General features: G+C 41.4%; 1 protein-coding gene and 1 pseudogene across 1 annotated transcript in view; both read left to right on the top strand.

Moving 5' to 3' along the window:
- The window catches only part of LOC116048144 (NACHT, LRR and PYD domains-containing protein 12-like), a 38,070-nt gene that overhangs the window by 9,710 nt on the left and 1,207 nt on the right, over positions 1–27,153 (top strand). Inside the window, exons 4-6 of the mRNA XM_036000532.1 lie at positions 21,965–23,825; positions 24,241–24,414; positions 26,360–26,533. Coding sequence (XP_035856425.1) covers positions 21,965–23,825; positions 24,241–24,414; positions 26,360–26,533 — 2,209 coding nt within the window. The remainder of the gene's footprint in view (positions 1–21,964; positions 23,826–24,240; positions 24,415–26,359; positions 26,534–27,153) is intronic.
- Positions 14,609–27,153, top strand: part of LOC116048207 — a 39,441-nt pseudogene continuing 26,896 nt past the window's right edge.

Raw genomic sequence — 27,153 nt, forward strand, 5'->3', positions numbered from 1 at the left:
CAACTTTTAAATCCAATATTTCCACAGACTCTTCTGCTTTATTTTCCTCTTTTGTTGGACTGACTTTGGGCCACTGCAGAAGTTTGCGAGTTGAGTGAGAGGTCAAAAATAAATTAATGCAGATTTAAGACTAATTACTTTGTGTCAAATTCTGGTGGCATTTGACTGTTTAGCAACAATGTATTTCAAAGAAGTGGACTGATGAGACAATTTAACATTTAGCTAAAATTAGGAAATTTACACTGAAGAAGAAAGACATGATGAAAATGAATTAATTGTTATTATTGTAAATTCAAGTCATTTTCTGTGTGCGTGTGTGTGTGTGTGTGTGTGTGTGTGTGTGTGTGTGTGTGTGTGTGTGTGTGTGTCCAGTTTGTCAGGCTGTCTGATCACAGAGGAAGGCTGTAATTCTCTGGCCTCAGCTCTGATTCCCAACCCCTCCCATCTGAGAGTGCTGGACCTGAGCTACAATCATCCAGGAGACTTGGGAGTGAAGCTACTTTTAGCTAGACGGGAGGATCCACACTGGAGACTGGACACTCTAAGGTATGATCAGACAGCAGAGCTCACTGTTGTTTCACAGTATGTACCAGCAGCCCTGGTGATAACACTGAAGAATATTGTCCCTGCTGAGACTCAACTCCTATTAATAAGTTACATTCTTATTGGAGCAGTTTGAAGATGTCTCGATTATGTTGATGTTCAGAGTTAATCTTTTACCTTAGAAACCTCAGATGTTTGATATATTTTAAAGATGAGAGATGAGGAAGCTTCTGAAGGTTCATTCTGACTTTGTTTCTTCCTCCAGGCTGGATCATTGTGGAGAGCAGAGGCTGAAACCTGGTCTGAGGAAGTGTGAGTGTGCTTTCACTTTGATTCATAAAACCAAGGCACAATTTACAGTGGGATTAGTGTTAGTTTTTTTTTGTTTGCTAACAAGCAGTTAAAATGATAGTCACATTGCCAAAACTATTCACAGAGTAATAGAAGTCACAACTTGTGTATCATTTTTCATTGCTATAACACAAAATACAGTCAATGACCACATTTTAAAAAAATCCTTGAACTCTTTTCTCATGCAGACTCCGCCACAAGCAGAACACTTAATTTCTGCAGCACATTGTTCAAATGCTAAAACACTTGTAAGCCCTTGTTAACAGAACATTGTAAATAGATTAAACTGTAGAAAAGTTACTATATAGTGAAATGATTTAATATTGAATATGAATAGATAAATAACTAAATGAATATTTCCTTGTCAAGTTTGTGACATAATTCATTTTTGTCAAGGTGCCCCCCCCCCATCTTCCTTGGTAGACTGTGAGATTACATGAGATCCTCAGAGAGCTCATAGAAATGGAGGAACTGACACAGTAATTGAACTGATCTCTTGAATTCTCTTCTTTATTTTTTTATTTACTTTTTATTTACAGCATCATTTGACTTGTTATTGAATGTATGGTTCTGTTATGTGTTTAATGTTCACATTCAATTTGGTATACTGTATTGTTTAGTAATATTAGTGGGATTTTTGATGAGGAGGAAAAATTAAAAGGGAATGAAATAGCATTTATAAGAGACAAAATAAGAAGAACAAATGAACTTAATCGGTGCCAAACTAATAATAATGAACTAAAATAGCATTCGAAACTGAAATAAACTATGAAATGTATTTAAACTAGATATTTACCTAACAGGTGGATTCAGAAATAAACCTAAAAAGAAAAGAGAACAGGTGAGTTAGAGGTGAAACGAATGTTTGAAATTATTATTGCATAATGATATCTGGTTTCACTTGTATATTGTTGTTATTCTGTGTTGAATGTTATTTTAAGAATAATACAAACTAGAAAAAGAAGTTAACTGAAAGATGAAAGAATACATTTTTTCCTTACCTTTTTATACCTAACGGTTGAGTCTGTCTTGCTGCCTGAGCGACCTTGAACTTTTGAGACGCTGGTCCATGATATTGAGTGTATATCTCTTCTCTGTTTAGGAGGCTATTTAATAGTTATTTCTGTGTTACAAGTAGGATGGAACGGACCCAAACGCAAAACTCCGCAAAAGTTATTTTATTTAGGGAAAAAAGGGGAAGCGAATGGGGAAGTGTAGGGAGGATGCCAGGGACAGAAGCACAGGCGCGAGGACCGGAACAGGGAGCTCCGAGAGCACGGGGAGACCGGGGCTGGGAGAGCTGCAGGAGAGGCACTGAAGCGCGGAGTGATGAGGGCTGAGGCAGGCTGGAGCAGGGAACTGTGAGGGAGGGACTGGATGGAGGAGCCAGCTGACTGGAGGCAGAGTAACGGTGAAGGTGGTGACTGAAACGAGAAAACAGAAGACGGATTACAAAAAGTACAGGCAGGAAAACACACAGGATAATCTTCAGGAGCTTGAGTCATGTGTCAGAGATATATATATATATATATATATATATACAGTACTGTGCAAAAGTTTTAGGTAGGTATGAAAAAATGCTGTAAACTAAGAATGCTTTTAAAAATGGAAGTGTTAATAGTTTATTTTCATCAATTAACAAAATGCAATGAATGAACAGAAGAGGAGTCTAAATCAAATCAATATTTACACCCTTTGCCTTCAAGACAGCATCAATTCTTCTAGGTACACTTGCACACATTTTTTGAAGGAACTCGGCTGGTAGGGTGTTCCAAACATCTTGGAGAACTAACCACAGATCTTCTATGGATGTAGGCTTCCTCAAATCCTCCTGTCTCTTCATGTTATCCCAGATACACTCAATGATGCTGAGATCAGGGCTCTGTGGGGGCCATGCCATCACTTCCAGGACTTATTGTTCTTCTTTACACTGAAAATAGTTCTCAATGACCTTGGCTGTATGTTTGGGGTTGTTGTCCTGCTGCAGAATAAATTTGGGGCCAATCATACACCATTAATCCTGACCAAATCTCCAACTCCATTTGCAGAAATGCAGCCCCAAACTTGCAAGGAACCTCCACCATGCTTCACTGTTGCCTGTAGACACTCATTATTGTACCACTCTCCAGCCCTTCGGCGAACAACCTGCCTTCTGCTACAGCCAAATATTTAAAATTTTGACTCATCAGTCCAGAGCACCTGCTGCCATTTTACTGCACCCCAGTTCCTATGTTTTCGTACATAGTTGAATCACTTGGCCTTGTTTCAATGTCGGAGGTATGGCTTTTTGACTGCAACTCTTCCATGAAGACCACTTCTGGCCAGACTTGTCCGGACAGTAGATGGGTGTACCTGGGTCCCACTGGTTTCTACCAGTTCTGAGCTGATGGCACTGCTGGACATCTTCCGATTTCGAAGGGAAATTAGCTTGATGTATTTTTCATCTGCTGCAATAAGTTTCCTTGGCTGACCACTACGTCTACGATCCTCAACATTCCCTGACTTTTTGCAAGTGTACCTGCTGCTTTGAAGGCAAAGGGTAGTAACACCAAATATTGATGTGATTTAGATGTTGTTTTGGTCGCTCACTTTGCATTTTGTAAAAAAAAAAGTAAAATTCTCGCTATGTTTTTGAGATGCCAGAAAGATACCTTGGTTACAGCTTTAATGTGATCATTAAAATTTAGATCTTCATCAATGATTACACCAAGATTCTTGACTTGTGTATTCATTTTTAGTTCTCTAGAATCAAGGTAAGTTCTAAGTGCAGCCTTCCTTTTTTTATTGCCAAAGAGAATTATTTCGATCTTCTCTTTATTTAATTGGAGGAAATTCTGTTGCATCCATTACATCCAATACAAAGACACTTCATACAACGTCCGTAGAGCAGTGAAGGAGGTGAAACGGCGCTATGGTGAGAAGCTGGAATTACATCTTCAGCAGTCTGACTCCAGAGGCTTGTGGCAGGGAATACGGACCATCACGGACTATAAAGACACTCGTACATCTATTGTGAATGCTGACATCTCTCTAGCCGATGAACTAAACAACTATTACACGCGCTTTGAGGCCGACAGCCGACAAGCCTGCATACCTCTCGGCAGAGAGGAGGGGGCATTCACCGTGACGGAGCATGACTTGAGGAGGACATTCAGAAGTGTAAACATCAGGAAGGCAGATAGACCAGACGGTATTAATGGCCGTGTCCTTACAGCCTGTGCTGAACCAACTAGCACCTGTATTCACAGTAATATTCAACCTCTCCCTCTCACAGTCTATTATTCCCACCTGCTTTAAACAGTCAATCATAGTCCCTGTTCCAAATAAAGCACAGCCTAGCTGTTTAAATGATTACCGCCCCATAGCCCTTACATCTGTGGTGATGAACTGTTTTGAGAAGATGATTAAAAGATTCATCACATCCTCCTTACCTGCCACCCTAGACCCCTTGCAATTCGCAAATCTGAGGGTTTGACTAATACTTGGAACAATAATTAATTCCATAAAGTTCTTATGCAACGCAAACGTTGTTTACTGCTCCAGGAAATAGGACAGACCTTAGATCCGACTTGTGCTGCTTTGCAACGGGATATATTTATAGTCCGCTCAGCTCCGACACCTAAGAGCCAGAAAGCTAACGCTATGCTAGCAAGATTTATTCTTCATTTCCTGCAGCACCAGAGCAATCCCAGAAGTGGAACATCGAGGATATAGACTATTTAGAACGGTAAACAGGCCTTTAGTAGGTGTCCTATAATGGTGTGTTCACACCAAGCACTTTTCACGCGAATTTGGCACCGCAATTCCCTACAAAGTCAATGCAAAGATGCAATTAGATGCAAAGTTATGGCAGGCGGCGCGAATGACACAAATGGAGTGACGTGAATGAGGCGAGGATGTGAAGTTCCCCTTATTCGTACTGCACCGCAAATTCGCGTGAGTTGAAATATTTGAACTTGAGCGAGAAATTCACGTGTAGATGTGTCGCAAAAGCCATCAGTGTTTAGAAAGGAGTTTTCTTTGGGAGAAGTAAGCGGGGAAGTTTGACTACCTGGTAAGTTGTGAAATTATATCTCTGTTGTTGTCTTTATGGAGCAGAGCCCTGATAGAACCAAACTCAAAACAAGCATTTTTAAAGTTGTTTGCTTGTCGTCTTGCGGACAGACCTGATAAAGTATGAATTCAGACTTTTTACAAATCATCATCATGATGTTATTGCAGAATACTTTTTATCTGTTTATTGCAATTAAAACCACAATGTGTACAGGTCACGTTTTCTTTCTGGAGAAGGCAGTAAACATTACTCCGCCTGATGATATTGTTAACCCAGACATGACGGCGTTTAATTTCCTGGTGACTTCCCCACCAGGTACAAAGCAACAGAGGTTATTTTGGCCATATGATGACAGAAAGAAATGTTGTTGGTGCCTACAGCTGTACACCGTTGGGTACACAAGTAGCGTGATTAAACACAACTGACCGATCTCCCGCTCCATTGTCCCCTCACTCGTGAACAAGACCCCAAGGTATTTGAACTCCTTCACTTGGGGTAAGGACTCATTCCGTACCTGGAGTAGGACACCCTGCAGCCAATCAGAATCGAGTATTCACCCAGACAATGTTATACGTTGTTATGGTGACTCTTGCACTCATTTTCTTATGCTTTTTGAAGGAGGATTGTGACACGTTTGTGAGAAAAAGCACTCACGGAGACCCACAAATAAAGCAACGTCAGAAATAAGTCATAAAATAAGTTCTCCGTGGTTAACTTTTCTACAGAAACTTAAACAGGGTTTTCTTATAATAACTGATCACAATGCGGTCACTCATCTGTGTCAGTCCTCCTCTCTACTCTCTCTGAAAACTCCCCTAGCCGTCACCTGATTATACCTGAGAATGACCTCATGAGGAGGAGGAGCCGAGGTTACAATTTTCAAGACTGAGAATAACAGTTCTCCAAATTTAAAGTCCAAAGTCTAAATTTCATGAACTCAAAATAAATAGAAATACAATCATCTTTTTTTTACTGTGAATTAATGAATACATATGAATTAACTTAATAATATGGCTCTAACACATATTGAAATGTACAGACGATCTCAGCAGATTATTTACAACACAATAAAGAGATAATTTCAAACAGCTGATTTCAGCTGAAAGAGATGAAATAAGATGTGATGATGATGACAGCGTGTGACCAAATGCAGGAGAGTGATTACACTAAAGCCTGTTTTGTTTTAACTTTTATTTTATTTCATTTCAGTTTTTTTTTTTTACATAGAAACATTTAAAAACAGAAGGAAGTTGAATTAAAGCTTGTGTTTATGCATTCTATTCTCGTTTGAAAGATAATCCAAAGAGATGTTTCAAATATTTTATTTTGCCTTGGTGTGAACCATCAGCTGTGTTAGATGATAAACTGCAGCTGTGTTTTGTTTCGTTCTCTCCATCAGGGGCCTGTGAACTCACACTGGACACAAACACAGTGAACAGAAACCTCAAACTGTCTGACAACAACAGGAAGGTGACACGGGTGGCGGAGAAGCAGCCATATCCTGATCATCCAGAGAGGTTTGACTGGTATCCTCAGCTGCTGTGTAGAGAAGGTCTGACTGGTCGCTGTTACTGGGAGGTCGAGAGGAGAGGAGGAGGGGTTTCTATAGCAGTGAGTTACAGAGGAATCAGGAGGAGAGGAGACAGTGATGACTGTGGGTTTGGATTGAATGATCAGTCCTGGAGTCTGATCTGCTCTGATGATGTTGGTGGTTACCATGTCTGTCACAATAAAATAGACACACACCACCTCTCCTCCTATCTGTCCTCCTCTGTCTCTGATAGAGTAGCAGTGTATGTGGACTGTCCTGCCGGCTCTCTGTCCTTCTACAGAGTGTCCTCTGACTCACTGATCCACCTCTACACCTTCAACACCACATTCACTGAACCTCTTTATCCTGGGTTCTGGTTCTGGTCTGCACAGTCGGTTTCCTCAGTGTCTCTGTGTTCTGTGTAGGACGGAGAGTCTCCTCCTGTGCACAGAAACACTCACACTGCTGACCAACACACACAATCTCTTTGTAAATCAAACTCAAAATTACAAGAGAACAATACATTAAAGGAGTTACTAATATATACACTTTATAATAACCGCCACTAATTAATGGTACATTGATAGTTAAACTTTAGTTAATAGTTTTTTTTACTGTCAACACACAATGGAATGATGATTTATAATGTTTACTAATAATAAGTATTAGCTTAAGTTTAGTTAACTATCAATTTACCATTTATTAGCGATGGTTAACCAAATAGGATGACTCACTGCACAGCTGTGGTTTGTACCTACCTTTACCTTTAAATATGGTTCCTTTCAGGTTTTTGGGGCACTTCTGTGAAACCTTTTACTACATTTGTTTAAAAACTTGAGCAAAGATTATCTCTAACTAAAGATAGCTCATCACACACAGTGCCAATGGTCTGAAACAGTACCCACTTCCTGTCTCCTAAAGGGGCGTGGCATCGTTTGAAAGTGTAGTGAACGTTGTGTGGATGGATGAAAAGTTATATTTGTACAGTTAAGTAATTTTTCTCAAACACAGTTAATTTTCTCCTGATGTGTCTGTCTCAAACATAATGTTTTAGTGTCAGAATGTTCTGGAGATATGAAGCTTGTTGAAGAATGGCTCCAATATTTACTTTGGTGATTACGGGGTTAAAGAATCGCTCATAATCTGTGTTCACGTTCACTTCTCCCGTTGGAATCAATCCACTCAGGACCTGCCGCTAGTCTCCTAAAGAGGCACACAGACAGGACATAACTTTTTAGTTGGGGTAAACCGTCTCTTACTTTAGTATAATGTTTGCTTCAGAAAGCTGCTCTCCATTGGTTTACATGGTTTTGATTCCAGCTGGCAGCCCATTCAGAGTGTCAGCCTGCAGAGTGAACAGCAGGAGGCAGCAGATCCACAAATACTGAAATATTCTGCAATATTTAAAATGAAGAGAAACACTGAAGACTTCAGATCGAAAGTGTCACGTAAAAAATTTGTTGTAGAAAAATGTTTACGTCCTTTGCAGCTGTTTAAACTTTTAAATAACATAAATAAAGGAAATGATGAGATGGCTTTCTGTCTGGCTCATTGAGCTTTTAATCTCATCTGATGTCTGTATTAAAAACACTGTGTAGCAAGAACAATGATTTACAGTTTGAGTTTAATCTGATAATTGTGAAAATAAGATGAATGTTTCTGTGATTCTGTAAAGAAAGGATTGTTAAATCACTTTTATTCTGATTATAATGAACGTATTAAGTGGAATGTTTTTGATTCCGTAATGAAGAGAAAGAAATATAAAGTGATCATTTCTCTGCTGTTTGTTCACAGTGTATGAATATGTTGAAGGGAAGTTCCACCCTATAATAAAATGATAATTACTGTATATCAGTCTGATCAGCAGTGTGTTGTATTTTATTCACATCACAAGAAAATCAAACATTTACTGACGATTCAGTTTTTTATGAAAATATGACCCAGCAGCTATATGCACTATAGTTCAAGCCATTTCAAAATCTGTACATCGTTTAGGAAAGACATATAGTTTTCAAGTAAAAACTGCATGGCTTATCATAAAGTGTGTGTGTCTGTAAAGGGGAGACTCATGGGTACCCATAAAACCCATTTTCATTCAGATATCTGGAGGTCAGAGGTCAATGGACCCCTTTGAAAATGGCCATGCCAGTTTTTTCTCTCTACAAAATGTAGCCTAACTTTGGAGCATTATATATTATTATAACCCCCACAACCTACCATGCCATTGTTTGTTTGAATGGATTCTTAAGATGGCCTAGTTTCATATGATACCAATATCTTTTTTATAAGTAAAGTCTTTTAAGAAAACATTTGAGTCTGGAGCCCCAGAATAACCAGAAATAAACATGTTTACAGCCTGGTACAAAAAACGGGTTTGGTCTCTATAGGTACCCAGACAACAAAATGTATTTGGTCCAGATTTGGCCCAGACTTGTTAATTTAACAAAGTATCCTGTATTATAGATACATGTCTGGCATTTGTAGCAAAGCAAACCTCTTGGAAATTGGTTGGAAATTCAGCGAGAAATTATGTTTTTAAGTGTGGATAAACCCCCTGCCTCCATAGACACACATGCATTGGGAGGCGCGGCTTGTCCGGACCAAGATGGCGGTGCATCGACGTACCACTGCTGCGGCTATAAGGCGGTATCTATGTATGTAACATAAACAATGTGTGTCAAGCTGAAAACAATAACTTCCGTCAGTGTTTCTCATTAAACCCCTCTCCGTTTCTGTTATCCTGCTGCTGGGAGTCATATGACGCCTTGTGCTGCCTTCACTGTCTCCCGAAAAAAAATAAGTCAGAGAAAAAACAAACCTTGACTGCAACAGACGAGCTTCCTTCTGTCAAACAGGAAATTCTATTTAAATTTAAGTAAAATAAAGACATTAAATCAACAAAATATAAAGTATTAAATGATTAAATGGAATAAAAAATAAACAACACCAGCCAATTCATTAGTTACACTGCTGTTTAAAAAACTAAACATTAACTTTAAAAACCCTGGGAGTCAAATCTGATCATTTTAAAAAAAATAATTCCACCTTGTCTGGGTTTTGAACATTATTTCCATGACCGGGTTTATTTTTCAGAGTCATGAGCCTGTTTACCAGTTTCCAAGTCACAGTGTCTTTTTTCTCCTACAGTAAGTGAAGGCAGCACGAGTCCAGGTTTATTAGAGGCTCACAAACAGCCGCTTCGATCAGTCCCGAGTCAGACTGCGGCCAGATGTTTGTCCCGCTGTCCCGTTAAGGCCCAGACACACAGAGCCGATAGCCAAACGTTGGGAGAAAAGGCAGTTGGGCTGATCAGTCTCCCCAAATTGGTCAAAAAAGTGCCTGGGAACACACCAAAGTGACAAGACGTAATACGTCTCCATAACAGCAGGCGGCGCAAATCTGTATTGTCGCCCAAAAATGAAAACTGGCAGCTGATTGGACGAACGCGTCACGTGGGTCTGGTTTCTCCAGAAATTCAAAGACAGACTGTCATGGCGGCTCATTCAGAATCCGATCTCATATTGGACTAAAATAGTTCACCGAAACGTGTTTCTGAAAACATTTTAAGAGAGAAATAGGCCGTGCAGTTGCTGAATCTGTCTTCATTTCAGATCAACAAAGGTCAGTTTAAAAGATTTTGGTCAGATTTTGAGAGACTCTAGTCACGCTCATCCTGCTCCCCGTTTCCTGGGTAGCACTCCACCAATCAGATGGGTCATTTGAGTCCGACTGCCGGCAGTGCCCGCCCCGGATGACGGCACGGAACACACCGAACAGACTCGAGTCACCTCGCCAGACTGTCCAACGGCTGATTATCGGCTCTGTGTGTCCGGGCCTTTAAAGAGCAGCAGGCAGGGAGGAGACCTGGGATGTGGACGTCTACAACTCACACCAACACAGCTAAGACAAGTTTGGACTTCTGTCCTGCAGAGACACAAACACTCCAACTCTGACTGACTGTCTGGAAACTCTTCACGAAGCGTTACAATCACTTCTCCAAAGTCTAGGTTTTTTTTGGGGGAGACCGATTATGTAGTCTGGTAGGACTAGGCTACATAATCGGTGTATCCCTAGTAAAAGCGCATCAATGAGCCACACTGTTGCACTGGCTGACATAAACACACACACTGTAGTTTATTTGCTGCAATCTACAGCTGCAAAGATTCATGGATTAGTTCTCAACTGTTAAATTAATCTATTTTGATAATCCATTAATCATTAATCAAAAAAATGACCCAAGGACAAAGACATAAAGCCTTTGAGTGTCTCGTAATTACAGTTTGAAAAAAAATCCTGTCTTTTTGGTTTAGCGCACAACTAGGCGGGCCAAAATCTATTGTGAACCTAAATAAACAGGCAGGCTGGATCAAAATGTGAGAGGGGCTGGGTTTGGCCTGCGGGCCTTGAGTTTGATGCATTAATAAATGTACTGTTCATTAACTCATGCGTGAGATACCATTAATCCTCACATTACTGATCATTTATGAATATATGATAATTAATGTACCTACCAAAACATGTTACCAGCTTTCTTTAACAAAGAAAAGGAGATTGTTAAGGTGCAACTGTTTAAAACTCCCAAAGTCAACAAGTCAAAGACTTCTGACAGCAGAGACGGATCAGATCTCAGATCAGAGGGTTAGAAGCCCTGTACAGTTCACATCAGTAAAAACAAACTATAATCAAACTATTCTTTATTTGCTGTTCCCCTTTAACTTAAAAAAGTAATCATAACGTGTAATATTTGGTTGAACAATACAATTATGTCTACACATAAATAAAATCATGAAAATGTCATTATTTTTCTATCCATCTTGTATATGAATGAAAACAAAACAAATTAAAGCTGCAAGCAGCGATGGACGGGCCCTCGCTCCTCTGCGCGCGTCGGGGTTACCGACGTTCGCCGCTCCTTGCGACCGTGCATTTGCGCTGCACTCAGACACTGCAAATTGACACCAATGAAAAGGGAACTCCCTGCTGAGTTCAATGATACCTCACACAAGATGCTACGTCATACAGTTCTTTAGCTGTGACAGGGGGCGTGGCCAAAGCATAGAGGTCGGGACAAACCTTTACCAATTAAAAAGAAAGTCACTACTGAGTTCATTGATACCTCACATAAGACTCTACCTTAAGTGGGTCACTAGTTATGAAAGGGGGCGTGGCTTAAGCATAGGGGGGCAGAACAAACCATCGCCAATGAATAAGGAACTATCTGCTGAGTTCAATGATACCTCTCACAAGGGTCTACCTTAAACGGTTAAAATGTTATGAAAGGGGGCGTGGCTTAAGCATAGGGGGCGGATCAAACCATCACCAATCAAAAACAAACTCTGCTGAGTTCAATGATACCTCACACAAGGGTCTACCTTAAATGGTTCAAATGTTATGAAAGGGGGCGTGGCTTAAACATAGGGGGGCGGGCCAAACCATCACCAACGAAGAAGGAAGTCTCTGCTGCGTTCAATGATACCTCACACAAGAACCTTAAACGATTCAAATGTTATGAAAGGGGGCGTGGCCTGAGTAAGTGGGCGTGGTTACATTATACGGGCCGGCTCAGTATCACATTTAGACCACACATTCTAAGTTTCATTTAAATCGGATGATGTTTCCTTTCTGCTCAATTTTTTTTAACTTTGTAGGGGGCGCTAGCGAACCATTTTTGTGCGCCTATTCCCGAAACCCTTAAAATACGTAACTTTTCACCAGACTTGATGCAACCGCCAAATTTGGTGAGTTTTTGAATATGTTAAGCCCCTCAAAAAGCCAATTCATTTGGTGTAATAATAATTCCTTCAGTTTCAAAAGGGCCTTCGCCGCTGTCGGCGCTCGGGCCCTAAAAAGAACCATTGTTTGTTTTGTGACTTTGTGTGAAGTTGAAATACTGTATTCACTGTAGTTGAACTAGGGGCTTTTATTTTGGTATTTGGCGTCTGAACTGTAGTGTTTTATTTTGAAAGGAAGCTGCTCTTAGGTGATAAACGTCACTTGACAGAAACCGAAACAGTAGAAACGTCAGCAGCAGTAGACTGTTTAGAGAGTCTTTGGGCGTAGTTTTCCGGTCTTTAATGTGGACTAAAACGGGTCTAAATGTGCTGAAAGGTCGGAGAAGCTCGAGTTGAAGAGGTAACTAAGTAGTTTAAGTAATGAATATCTTGATAAAGATTGTGTAAACAACTTTGACATGAAGTTAGCTGACCGCTGATGTATTGTAACGTTCCTCTAGCTTTACTGCTCCAGGTAACTAGTTACACTGTGTCAGTAGTTGAGAGGTAACTAGTTACACTGTGTCAGCTTTTAAAGGGTTTGAATGTGTGAGAGCTGATAACAGGCAGTAAGAATCTGTGTGGGAGCTTGTTCATTGTTCCAGCCATTTTTTTTTTTTTTTTTCCTTTTTTAACTTAATTTTTCAGGATGTTTTAGTATGGAGAGAGAGAGAGAGAGAGAGAGAGAGAGAGAGAGAGAGAGAGAGAGAGAGAGAGAGACAGACACACACACAGAGAGAGAGATAGATAGATAGAGAGAGACACAGAGAGAGATAGAGAGAGATAGAGAGAGAGAGAGAGAGACACACACAGAGAGAGAGCTAGAGAGGTAAACCAGGTTAACATCTGTTTTCTGTCTGTCTCTCTAACTTTCTCATCTCAGATTATTTTCTCTCCCTCTAGACCAAAAGGTCAGAGTGTGTTTTTAATGTTGGATGTTGTGTTATCTTGTGTAATGACTGGAGTTATCTGACTGGTTGTGCCTCCTGTTCTAGTCTGACTCAGTCTGCTCTCCAGCTCTGTGGAGATGGTGTGGGTAAAGTGCTCCATCTAGTGGACTGATAGCACAACTATAGCTCATCTGGGCTTTCTCTGACTCACACATGTTGGAACTAGGCCTGTCACGATAACAAATTTTGCTGGATGATAAATTGTCCCAGAAATTGTTGCGATAAACGATAATATTGTCGTTCCGAGACCATTTTCATCTGATATAATGATAATGGCATAATAATGCAGGTACACCTTTTCAAAGATCAATAAACCTTTATTTCTAAAGAATATTTAACACTGGAACTGGAAGACATTTTAAATATCTACAATATGTCTTTGATCTCCTTCAGTATGTCTCTTTCACGCTGTTTACAGTTGTGGGATTGCCGTTTGTGACACGTATGTTCTTGTATGTTTGCAGCATTCCTCGAGTGTTTGTGCGATAGACTACAGACTCTGTACTACATTTAACAATTATTTAACACTAAATATTAAATTTAAATAATATATAATTAATAAATTAAAGCTATCTATCTATCTGGCTATCTGCCACATGGCGAGTAAATGTACCAAAATAGTTCTGTTTTTCAGTCTTCATTTTGGCAAAGGTGCAGCTTTTGCTCCTGTGCAGGTCGGAGCTTCGTGGGGGCAGGCCGACACACACACACACACACACACACACACACACACACACACACACACACACACACACAAACACTGGCGCAACTCTGACACACTTTCCGCACTCCGTGTCTGTGGACAGCTGTAGGCTTGTACCGTTAATGTTCTGTGCATTGTCGGACACATGCAGCCACTTTCCTGAAACCGCTTGCGAGACTGACACAAGTCCACAGCGGCGTGTATGTCCACCGCCTCCACCTGCAGGTTGTCAGCTGTGTGGTTTGGAATGAAAGGGAGAAAACGGGGCGCCAGGTAACACGACGGATATCGCTCATATACTTTTTTTTTTTTTTTTTGACGGCGCCTTAACTGCAAAGTGCTGCGGGAAACCTTGCTCAAACTCTCAACTAGCGTTTTCTGTCTCTCTCTCTCTCCGCCTGGAGTTCCGCCTCCCAACACAAAGACCATGCGACTGACAAGAGGGTTCACTCCTCGTTACGCTAAGGAACCGAGAGTGGTCCTCCAGTCTCTTTGGTAGAGAGAGAGAGAGAGAGACAAGGAAAACAAACAAGCATGCAAATGGAAATTATAGCAGCCGGAAAAATTATCGAGCTCATTTTTTTTATTGTGCGATTAATTGATTTATTGACTATCTTGACAGGCCTAGTTGGAACCATGGTTACAGCTGCTCAACCATGGCTAATTAAACGTTACATTGTTATGTTTTTGTATTTTCCTCCTAACTGCTACAAAAAATGACTTACCTGAACCCAGCTGCGTGTCCATCAAGAGCCACCAGTCCATGGATCCACCTTTAGTGTTTAAAGGACAGCTTCCTGCAGAGACTCAGTAAGTCAACATAGTCCCAGCTTTAACATTGCATCATGTTCTGTAAACGTTCTAACAATGTTGTTGTTGCATTCATCTCTAGCATTCAGATGCCTGCTGGATCAAGTCATTATCAGCTCATTTCAGACCTTTACATCCTGTAAAATACCTGCAGCACTACCAGTCATATTCTGAGTCATATCCCTACAGACTGATGGAACTGTCAGCAGAAAGTTACACATTAAAGTGAGGGGCCTCATCAGTATTTGTTAAAGGCACAGTTGAGATGTTTTATCAGTGTGGTTGTCTGATGTCCTTCTCCATAGTCAGTGTGTTAGCTACAGTAGATTTCAGTTTGGTGAAGCAGGCAGGACTGACTGACTCAGAAGCTAAGCAATGTCCTGCTGTGGACGGGGGCAGCAGATAAACGCATGTTAGACCCCTAAAAACATCTGTATCAGTTTAAGTGTAGACTATGTTTAGAATGTTTTCATCCCTTTACCTTGCTGTCAGACGGCCCTTTACGACGGGGAACTAAAGCTGTTATCTCTGCTCTCTTCAAAGCCAGCAGACTCCTTTGATAAAAACAGTCATGGGTGCGTGAATTTTGCATATTGCATCAATCAATTAAAAAACAGTAGTAATCACATGATTTTCTGTTTCAGTGGATGTTGAAGAAACAGGGAACAGAGGAGCTTCCTCTCCTCACACCGAAGGTACTTTAGCAACAGATTATTAAAGTGTGGTTTTGATTTGTCGTGTGTGGGTGTAAGATAACTGCCTTAAAAAAATTTTTTTATTCATTTTAAAGATTTTAATATTTTCTGATATGGTAATCAGATGTGCTGTGCAAAGCATTTGAAGTTTATCACATTTCTACCATCAGGGTTTCTGTGGGGTCTTAAAAAGTCTAAAAAAGTCTAACATTTTAAAATCAAAATTTTAGGCCTTAAAAAGTCTTAAATTCACTGAAGTATGGTGTTCTAAGACTTAAATCATTTTAAACGGGTCTTACATTTTCCTACGTCCATTACCGCCTCTAATGCTCATTGAAATGTTTTTTTTTTAATTCTGTGGTGTTGTAGTTCTTTTGCTTGTCCAAATATAATTTGCTGTATATGTACAGACCATTATTACTCCGTGTCGCTTTTAGTCAATTTTAATACATTTATTTGCTATGCAAGTACTTTTGTGACTCTGCATTTCGTTGTACTTTTATGTCGTGATATAGGTCTTAAATTATATTCATAAAGGTCTTAAAACGGTCTTTAAAAATCTTAAATGTGACTTGGTAAAACCTGCAGAAACCCCGTACCAAGCTTTATTTGTTCTTGATCCTTCAGGTCTTTGCTAAATCAGCTCTAACAAAAAAATCATATCTGAATCCTTATAGCAGTTCAGGAGTTGATGAGTTGTGGTTCCTGATTATTTTGTCTATATTCAATCAGCTGTTACTCAGTGGGGAGCAGGAAGCACAGCAGTCACCGCCCAGTATGGAGGTGTCGTCAGCTCACCTCAGTTTACAGATGTTCATGTGGGAGGGAATATAACGCTTAATGTCAGCAACACATTTGGTAATGTTTCCACTAAATTCATAAATTAAATAAAGCCTTATTTATGTTTAACTATGTACATGCTTAAATTGTATTTAACGAAATGCCTTCAATTATTGATCATTTCTCAAGAGCTTGTTGCATGTTTGTGTTTCAGTCACGTCTCCTGACAGGACAGCTGAGACAAAAGCCGTTTCTCCTAAAACCGAAGGTATTGTGTGTGTGTCTGCTAATTAAACATAATTAGACTGAAGTACTACTGACTACTACTGTTTTTTGCCCCCAATGTCTCCTCCCAGGCAGCGCGGCAATGGTTATGTTTAGGGATAAGGTTAGGGTTAGCTGCCTGGAAGGCGCCGTTGAGGCAAAAAACACCATTAAGTGCTACATCGAGTCTCCCCCATCTGCAGCACTGTTCATCGCCAGTGCGTCAGCATGCAGACTGTGCCGAAGAACATTATTAATTAGGTGATCTAGACAAGAAAGTTTCCTATATGGTTCCAGGGCTTTGATTATGTTGCTGCCTTGATCTGTTACCCACACTATTCGGCTGAGGGAGCTAGGGTCGAGTTTTTTTTACGTTTCTTCATTCGGATCCATTTGCGATCCATTCCATTCTGAATAAACTAACAATGTTGACAGTAGTTTGACATGCAGTTTACATGCTTCGTCCTTGTTGCATTATTCATTAAGATAATTCTAAACAGATTTCTGTAATTCAAACAACTCAGAATTGTAGTTGAGAACGTCAGTTATAATGGCCCACGTATTAAAAAATTGTCGGGTTTAAATTAGCTGCGTGTACTTGCCTCTGTTCATCTCGTTAGAGTCCTTGATGCATTCTTCCCAAGGAACTATAGGTTCTAAGAGAATTACCAAGGCTTTGAGGCTTCGGAGAGCAGCACCATGTCTTCCCTCAAGGTGTGACAGCAACATTTACTGGATAATGGAGTTGCTTCCCCAGGTCAACTTTCAGTTCCCAGTCCTACCGAGTTGAGAGCAGAATGGAGGAGGAGGTCTTTAAAGCTTCTTTCTCCCACCAGTTTTAATGAAAGGTGAATGGTTTGACTGAGGACATGCAGGTGACTTGACTTTCCCATGGATTCAAGCTTGTTGAGGTGGCTCTTAACCGGCGGCCCAGGCAAGTCCTGAGACCTTATTCTGGACTACTACAACAGCTTTGGTTTGAGGGTCTCCTCCAGGACAACATCAGAGTGGATGAGGTTTGGTAAGGGGATGATCACTGGATGTACACTTTCAGTGATCCTCTCTGAGTGAGCGACCAATCAAGAGCTGAAAGCATGGGGCAACCTCTAGCTCACCCAGTAGAGTGTGCGCTTGTGGAATCACATGAATCAAGAACTTGATGCAGTGGGGCTCCGCCCTCCAGAGCTTGTGTCACCTTTTGCTGCACTGCTTGCTTCTATCTTGCCCAGGCTCCCTGCTTCTGTATTCCAACCACCCAAGTGGCATTGACAAATGCTCTAACCTCCGCTTGGATCATGGCTCTCCTGTGTTTCCCCTTCGCCTTGTTGTAGCATGTTTTTTGTGCTACTACCAAGGCCAGCCTTTCCATGTGTCTCTGTGTCTACCAGTGAGTTGTGTCTCAACTCAGCCTCTGCTGCCTTCCACTTTTGACCTGTTCTGACCTGGATATCGGCCTGGGAGATTTTAGGGTTGCTTGACTCCCGGTATTGCAGGACCTCCCTTGTATGAGTCACCCTGCACTTTTCATTTAGGCTGCTAAAAAGGGAGCTTCAGGATGTTGTTCTTTTCGTACAGGGCGGTGTTGCTCAGGCTTTGAGGAAGACCCAACAACTTTCTTGGGAACCTGTTCACTCTTCTCTGGAAGCCCTCAAGCGCACACTCTACTGGGTGAGCTAGAGGTCGCCCCATGCTTCCAGCTCTTGATCGCTCGCTCAGAGAGGATCACTGAAAGTGTACATCCAGTGATCATCCCCTTATCAAACCTCATCCACTCTGATGTTGTCCTGGAGGAGACCCTCAAACCAAAGCTGTTGTAGTAGTCCAGAATAAGGTCTCAGGACTTGCCTGGGCCTTGGTGCCGGTTAAGAGCCACCTCAACAAGCTTGTGGGTTATCGAGCCGTAGTTGTTGGTGAGGTCCAGCCACAGCAACACCTGGTCCCCCTTGTTCTGTCTGGCTTCCTGTATCAGCTGCGTGACCACACCTGTGTGCTCCAGACATCCCGGTACCTTTGGGATCTTACCTTTCTGCACCAAGGTGTCGATGTATGCATTCCCTAGGAGGAAACCTATCAGGTGCCTTGACACAATGCTGAAGAATAGCTCTCCTACAACACTAAGCAGGAAAATGGTTCTGAACTGGTCGAAGTTCTCTGAATTCTCCTCCTTCGGAATCCACACCGCTTCCGCACACCCGCACTAATGAGCAACCTTGCCCCTCCTCCAGATGACCTTTAGGATCATCCAGAGCCTGTGGAGTAGCCCTGGGCAGTTATGGTTGTAGGGGGGGATTTCTTGTACACTCTTTAGGGTACCCTACTCGGTCCTGGGACTAGTGCCTTTTTGACCACCTCCTGAATCTGCTTCAAGATGGGCTGCCTTGCCCACTGTTGGTGAAGGTGGATTAATCAAAGACTTGAATTGTGGAAGATCTTTCTCCCTTTTTGCATCACTAAGGGTGTCTCTGAGGTAGCTGTCAATCTCAGATTTGGAAGTGGTGAGCTGTCCACTGCGCTGTCCGCTGTAAATTGCAGTTCGTATAGTGGCCCTCTCTTTCCTCTCCCTGCGATACCACTCAGCTCTTGTCAAGGTTGTGAATATTTTGTGAAGGATGTGGCGCAGCTCCCAGAAAGGGCTCTCCTCTTCACTCACTTCCTTTTACTGTCACCTCAGGCTCTTCAGCTCCTTCCTGAGCTGGAGGATCTTGGTCATTCTCTTACTCATGATGAATGGGGCATTTGCTCATTTCTTTTCCTCCAGCCCAAATCCCTAGAAATAAAATGGATAGAAAGGGCATTGACTGTTTGCTGTGGTAATTTGATTGGTACACAACTACATGCCGATTGATGTTAATTTTCAAGGTGACAATATGCGTCAGTGGGGCCTTAAACTGTAGCAGCTGGCTAGGAGGAAAGATTCTTGACACAGCTCAGGGGACATTAGGGTCATTTGAAATTAACTGCGCCTCGCCTGTAAAGTGGACGATAGCAGGCGGCAGCAGCCGGGGGCATGACAAAAATATGCGGTCAAGTCGGACAGCCGGTGGATGACTTGTTAGTTGGCTAACTTTAGCTTTGCTAACATCGCCTTACCCCCTTGCCACATCAATCACAGAAAACGAGCCAAATGACTGAGAATCAGTACACTTGGGTATCAATTCACATAAGTACTGAGACGGGCTGATGCATCACATGCACCAAAAGCTACTGCTGTAATAGTATACTGTATAGTATAGTATACTGCTGTAATAGTATACTGTGTATATATATATATATATATATATATATACAGTGCTGCTCATAAGTATTCATACCCATGGTCAAGTTGACTAAAAAAAGGAATAAAAAAATCATCATGGCTGGTTTGATTTGCATTGATATGGATCTTATCTCAGTTAGCTATAGGCTAACTGAAATAAAACCATGCCAATCTCTAGGTATGGTGAAGGGTATGTGATGATGTGGGGCTTTTTTAATTCCAAAGGCCAAGGGAACTTTATCAGGATGCATAGTATCCTGGATCCATGAAATAACTGGCCTTTAAAAATAAAAATCTGCCTTCCTCTATGGGAATTTAACATAGGGGTATGTATAATTATGGCCCCTGTATTTTAAGGAAGAACATTTATTTATTTACAATACATTATTCATTCACAAAACAAATTGGTGTCCTTAAAAGGTCGGATTTTTCCTCATTTTTTTAATTAAGGCATTAAGATCAATTTCCAAAAGATGATTTTTTTATTCCTTTTTTAGTCAACTTTAGCATGGGTATGAATACTTATGAGCAGCACTGTATATACTGTATATAACACATATCACTGCCAAATGATTGTTCATTTTGACAAGCTCACCTGCTAAGCCTCCACACTGCCTTCTCATTATTTACAAACCCAGTTTGTTTTGTGTCTAGTTCTGATCCTTCGGTGTCTAAAATGATGATGATAAAACTTCAGTAAAATTGTTATGACGGTATCAGGGAGTAGTGTGAGATGATAAAGGAAGGTCCTTCTCTTTCCTGCTCTCAGCGAAGGCGGTCGCTTTTCTCTCCCTCTCCCTCCCAGGCCTACCCTGCTTGCTGTCTCGTCTTGTCTTGTCTGTTGTTAACTTTTTAGAGACTCTCCCTGCAAGGCTCTGGCTCTACAAATACCCAAAATCATGGAATTGATTAACTGGTCTCTCAGCGCAATTGACACTGTATTCTCGAGGAGGAGCACTGGTACGGGTGAGCCAGCATGTCCTGACGGGACGTTTGCTGCGGGGTATACGATGGACGGCTGGGAGAAATGGTGTGCCGTGTGTCTCTCTGCTCTTTCCGTGGAGGACGTTGATGATATCTACCTATTCGGAACCATGATAATTGGAATGCTGCCTGACTGAAGCTGTTGAAAAAGCGATTATCAGTGCGCAAACTGGGACTATTTATCACGTGATGGAATACAACATGGTAATGACCCGCGGCTTGGATACCATCATGAAGAAGGTCACGGATTTGGAAAGAAAAATTGACCAATTGAACAGTTGAACAGATGAACAATAGAATGAATGTTTAAATTAGAGCAGCCATTCGTGTAGACTAAACTAATTTAATCTTTCGGCTCCCTTATCCTTTCTTGAAACAAACAGTCACCCTGTTGGGGCTCTACAAGCGAGACGCTCTTGGTTCCTCCTCCGTCTTCCCCACTGTCTGCTGATTGTCGTATCGGTTCTGGACTGTTCAAGGGTGTCACCACGGCAACGTGCTGTGTTTTCGCTATAACATTCTGTGGACTGAGACACTAGTGGGGCTGCCGGGCTGTGCGTTTCTCAGCAGGCCAAACTCCCCCACCCTACCCTATACCCCCAGTCCCACGCCTTCGCAGCTAAATGTGCAACTGTACATTTATGTTATGTTATGTTATATGTGCTGCAGTGCAAATGTACTGTTTATGTGCTACGTGCTGAGGTGTTTTTTCCTGTTCCCACACTGTTCTTATCTTTATGAGGATAGTCTGAGAGTTGCTTTTTTTTCCCTCTCCTCTCCTTCATGTCATGCTGTATCTGTCCCTGCGAGAGTTAAGAGAGAGTTTTAAGTGCGCATTCGCGAAAGCTGCATGCTGCCTGTTCCTGCTCTAGCTGTTGTATATGTTGTTTGTATACCTGAGTGGTAACAAAAATAATTTCCCCCTGGGATTATTAAAGTATTTCTGATTCTGATTCTGAAGTGCTGTGCACCTGCTTGAATATAACTTGGAAGTTACTCATTGATGGTGAATCAATGCAAGCATCACTTCAATGCTCTGCCCAAAATAACACATAGACATTACTCACTAAACTATAAAATATGTTTGGTTGACCATAATGATATTTTAGATGGCTCCATTTTATGTTATTTTAAAAGGAAAAATCTTTGAGTTTTTGTCTGAGTATTCTCAGGAAGCCAATTATTTAGTAGAAGAGTATTTGTGTACTGATTCTGCCATCTGTAGACAAACATCATCATACTTTATATTTTTTATTTTTGTTTTAAACACAGACGGGATTGTTCCAGTACCAAAGCCACCACAACACATCTCATATTACCAACAAAAGCTTCAGCCAAACCTCCAGAATGAGTTTTTGTGTGCACAAGAGGGGTGGGCACAGAACAAAGATGGGCGACCTCTGGATGATATCTACACAGATCTGTACATCAAAGCTACTGGTGACGTACACATCAACACACAGCATGAGGTCAGGCAGATTGAGACAGTGAAGCCAACAGATAGAGAGACAACAATTACACCTTGTGACATGTTCAAACACCCCTCTGTAAGAAAAAGACCCGTAAGAACAGTACTGACCAATGGAATCGCAGGAATTGGAAAAACATTTCTTGTTCACAAGTTTGTGTTGGACTGGGCTGAAGGAAGAGCCAATCAAGATGTGCATCTCGTTTTCCCCTTCACCTTCCGCGAGCTGAATTTAAAGAAGGGGGAAAAGTGGTGTTTGGCAGAGCTTGTTCATGAATGTATCTGGGGGACCAGAGACATCAAGGAAGAAGGTCTTAATCACATCTTTACAGCTCTGCAGTCATCAGGAAACACCAACTTTGACAAGAGTGAATTCAAACTTCTGTTTGTTTTGGATGGACTGGATGAGAGTCGCCTTGATCTGGACTGCTCCACCAATAAAAACAAGGCAGTTAAAATTGATGTGACAGAGCCGACCTCAGTGGATGAGCTGCTGACGAACCTCATCAAGAAGAAACTGCTTCCCTCTGCTCGCATCTGGATAACCACACGACCTGCAGCAGCCAATCAGATCCATTCTGATTTTGTAGACATCATGACGGAGGTCAGAGGGTTCACTGACCCACAGAAGGAGGAGTACTTTAGAAAGAGATTCACAGATCAGGAGCGGGCCGGCAGAATCATCTCCCACATCAAGACATCAAGAAGCCTCCACATCATGTGCCACATCCCAGTCTTCTGCTGGATCACTGCTACAGTTCTGGACGAGGTGATGAAAACCAGAGAGGGAGGAGAGTTGCCCAAGACCCTGACTGAGATGTACGCAGAATTCCTGGTGTTTCAGATTCATCAGACAAAAGAGAAGTATGACCCAGAAGAGTGCATTCAGTACATTGAGTCATTAGCAAAACTGGCTTACCATCAGTTGGAAAAGGGAAACCTGATCTTCTACGAGAAAGATCTAGAAGAGAGTGGCATTGACGTCAGTGGAGCCTCGGTGTGCTCAGGAGTGTTCACAGAGATCTTCAAAGAGCAACGTGGGAAGAAGAATGATAAAAAAAAGATGTTTAGCTTCATCCATCTGAGTGTTCAGGAGTTTCTGGCTGCTTTTCATGTAGAGAGCGCAGTCATTAACAGAAACGAGAATGTGATGTTTGGGCAAAGTATCTTCAAAAAAGTGTGGGAAGTTTTCAGCAGAACATCTACGACAGAGGTCCACAGTTTTGCTATTGACAAGGCCTTACAGAGTCCAAATGGACACCTGGACTTGTTCCTCCGATTCCTCCTGGGTCTTTCCCGGCAGACCAATCGGATTGTCCTTGAAGACCTGCTGACACAGACAGGAACTAGCCCAGAGACCAATCAGGAAACAGTCAACTACATCAAGAAGAAGATCAGTGAGAATCTGTCTGCAGAGAGAAGCATCAATCTGTTCCACTGTCTGAATGAACTGCATGATCGTTCTCTAGTGGAGGAGATCCAACAGTACCTGAGTTCAGGAAGTCTCTCCACAGATGAACTGTCTCCTGCTCAGTGGTCAGCTCTGGGCTTCGTCTTACTGTCATCAGGAAACGATCTGGATGTGTTTGACCTGAAGAAATACTCTGCTTCAGAGGATGTTTTTCTGAGGCTGCTGCCAGTGGTCAAAGCCTCCAAAAAAGCTCTGTAAGTATCAGATAACTGCAGATACTACCTGTATCAGATGCGTAGGGTTCTTCTCAACTAATGAATGTCTGGGTCAACTGATAGTCTTAAGATTTAGTTAACGATTTGAGTAGTTGATCAATTAAAAATCCTGCAAATTGTTTCTTCAGTTTCATTGTACCTCCACAGTTTAAAGAAGCCAAATTAAATATAAAAAATATCTATTACTGTATAGTTAATTTAATATTAAAACTAATTTGTGTAAATGGCTGGGGTCCAGCAGATGTGAATATAATTTTTAAAATTTCCATTAATAGCTGTTAGACAAGACAACATATTTGTTGTTGTCTGACAAGCGTAGAAATGTAATGTGGTTTTACATTGTACGTGACAGAAACAGATTCAGTGTTTGTCTTCATCACTAACTCTTCTTCAGGCTAAGTGGCTGTAATCTGTCAGAGAGAAGCTGTGAAGATCTGTCCTCAGTTCTCAGCTCAGAGTCCTCTAGTCTGAGAGAGCTGGACCTGAGTAACAACGACCTGAAGAATACAGGAGTGAAGCTGATCGCTGCTGGACTAAAGAGTCAAAACTGTACACTGGAGACGCTCAGGTCTGGTTTCCGCTTTAAACAACTGTTAAACAAATAACCATTTACATGTTGTTTGATATACAAGTATAAGTAGAGAGTTCAGTTAATTGTTCTGTATGTACGACCCACAATTTTACTGTTTTGATTCAGGCTTGCTGCTTCCATCAGCACCTTCTTCAGCAGCAGCAGGCAGCTCTTTTCATCAAACACGCTCTGATAAACCCACTGTAAACTACCTGCCCAGCAACAAACAGCAGACAGACAAATTTAAAGAAAGTTCAACATCTAGCAGCTAAAGAGCCAGATATTTTTCTCAGAAGTTGGTGGAGACCTACAACCTTTTTTAACCTCAGAACTCTGTATGATACTCTGTGATTCGGTCACATAAAGTTCCCACTTCCCTTGAATATTAAAATAATGAATGCATATTTAAGTCAAATTAAAGCTGCAATTATGCCTTACACAAGAGTCTAAGAGAAACGGGTCATGTATTATGTAGGGCGCGTGGCAAAAGTATAGGAAAAACATCACCAATTCTGTGCTGAACTCTCTGCTGAGTGCAACAACCCGTCTTACAAGCGTGTACGTCTCACAAGTGTCAACCTGTCACCAATAAAAAAGGAATTCTGTGCTAAGTGCAATGATAACTTACACAAAATTATTTGTTCAAGGGTTTATAATTTATAAAAGGGGGCTGAAGTACAGGAGAGTGGCTTCAGTATAGGGTGTGGCTCATATCAATTGTATACCACACATTGTAAATTGCATGTTAATCAGATGAGTTTATCATACAGACGATTTCCTGTTACCAGCAGGTAGCGCATGTGACTACAAGTCAATATTGGTATGTAGATGTCCTCAGACTTGGACCCTCAAGCTTTTAATACCATTTCATCTTCCTGTTCTTTAGATTACAAAGAACAAATTTGAAGTCGTTTGGATGAATGGATCTCTAGGAGAAGTTTGTTAAAGTACGCAGCTCGAAATGACAAAAAAATGCACTAATTCCGCACAGTAAATTCAAAATTGCGGACTTCCTGTTGAATTAAGGTAAAACCCCAAAGAGGCCTTTTATGAATGTCTTAAAGTGCTCATATTATCCTTTTTGGCTTTTCCCCTTTCCTTTGTGTTGTATATCTTTTTGTGCACATTATAGGTTTACAAAGTGAAAAAGCCCAAAGTCCACCCCAAAGGGACTTACCATCTTCCAGAGAAAACACTGTTCACAAACTGCTCCAAACGGCTCTATTGTAGTCCAGCATTTACTTCCGTGACGAACGTGGTCACTTTGTAACACTTGTTATAATGCTCTCCTAGCTGCTAGCATGGCACTCCCTCATGCTCTGCAACTGACTAGCTAGCAGTACATACTGCGCATGTGCGACTCGCAACAAAGATGGAACAGAAGTGAGATGCCTCACTCTGTAGCTAAAACAGAGAACTCAACACACAAAAGTGAAAAGAGGAGCTGCAGCAATGTGCAGTACAACAAATATATGGTGTTTTCTGAAAATTAAACCACATAAACCTATTCGGGGACAACCTCTAAATACAATAATAATAATAATAATATGAGCACTTTAACATGTTACATATGAACACCAATTTTTCTTAGCCTATGTGAAACGTACTGCAAAAGCCAATTTTTTAAAGATTTGTAGGGTCCGCTACAGAGGCATTTTTAGCCCCTTAAAAATGCAATTCATTGGAGACAATAATAATAAACGGAGCAGTTTTAATAGGGCCCGAGCAGATGCTGTCGGTGTCCGGGCCCTAATTACTACTTGGTGTTGGGGTTTGGTGGCATTTCACTATAAATTTTACAGTGAGTTAAGGTAATCAGGAAATTCACTCGAACATATAAAGAAAAGACAAATACATTCTTAAATCTAAAATCATTCTGTGTGTGTGTGTGTGTGTGTGTGTGTGTGTGTGTGTTTGCGTGTTTGCGTGTGTCCATGTCCAGTCTGTCAGGCTGTCTGATCACAGAGAACGGCTGTACTTCTCTGGCCTCAGCTCTCAGCTCCAACCCCTCCCATCTGAGAGTGCTTGACCTGAGCTACAATCATCCAGGAGACTCAGGAGTGAAGCTGCTGTCTGCTGGACTGGAGAATCCACACTGGAGACTGGATACTCTCAGGTATGAATGGCCATTTTGCTAAATCTCCTTCAGTCACAATGTTGTCTTCACTGACAGGCATTTTCTCTTGGGTGAGGACTTTTGGTAGATTATAGGAGAGGTTTCTCTCCAACCCAGATACTTCCAAGTCTGAACACTCATATGCCGCCACAACCTATTCCTGTCCCATGGTTTGCAGCAGGAAGTGTGTTCAACTACCATTCAGATTGAGTCTTTTCATGAGATGGTCTGAACAGAAGATGGCAGGATCCAAAAATGCGTTGATTATCTGGTCTCCTTTGATGGATATGACTTATACTGGCAAGATGGAAAGAAGACAGCGATCTCTTCCGGTCCCCATATGACCACAGGTTTTATGAGGTGCTGTGATTTTGCTGTTATGACCGGCTCACAGGCCACAACTAAAGAGGGAGATGCACAGCAAACTTAATATTAACAAACTGACATTTATTAAATGAAAGCGCAAAAATAAAGACAATGGGGTGTGGATATCATGATCAGTGGTGTATGAGGGTGTATGGATGCAGTGAACAATGTGTGGTGCATGTTGTCAGTGTTAACCAAGGAAGCAACAAAAAAAGGAAAACTCATGCTGGTGCTAGGTGAAAGGACTGCTGCAC

This window comes from Sander lucioperca, chromosome 4 (genome assembly GCF_008315115.2).
Source record: "Sander lucioperca isolate FBNREF2018 chromosome 4, SLUC_FBN_1.2, whole genome shotgun sequence".
In the NCBI taxonomy this organism is placed as follows: Eukaryota; Metazoa; Chordata; class Actinopteri; order Perciformes; family Percidae; genus Sander; species Sander lucioperca.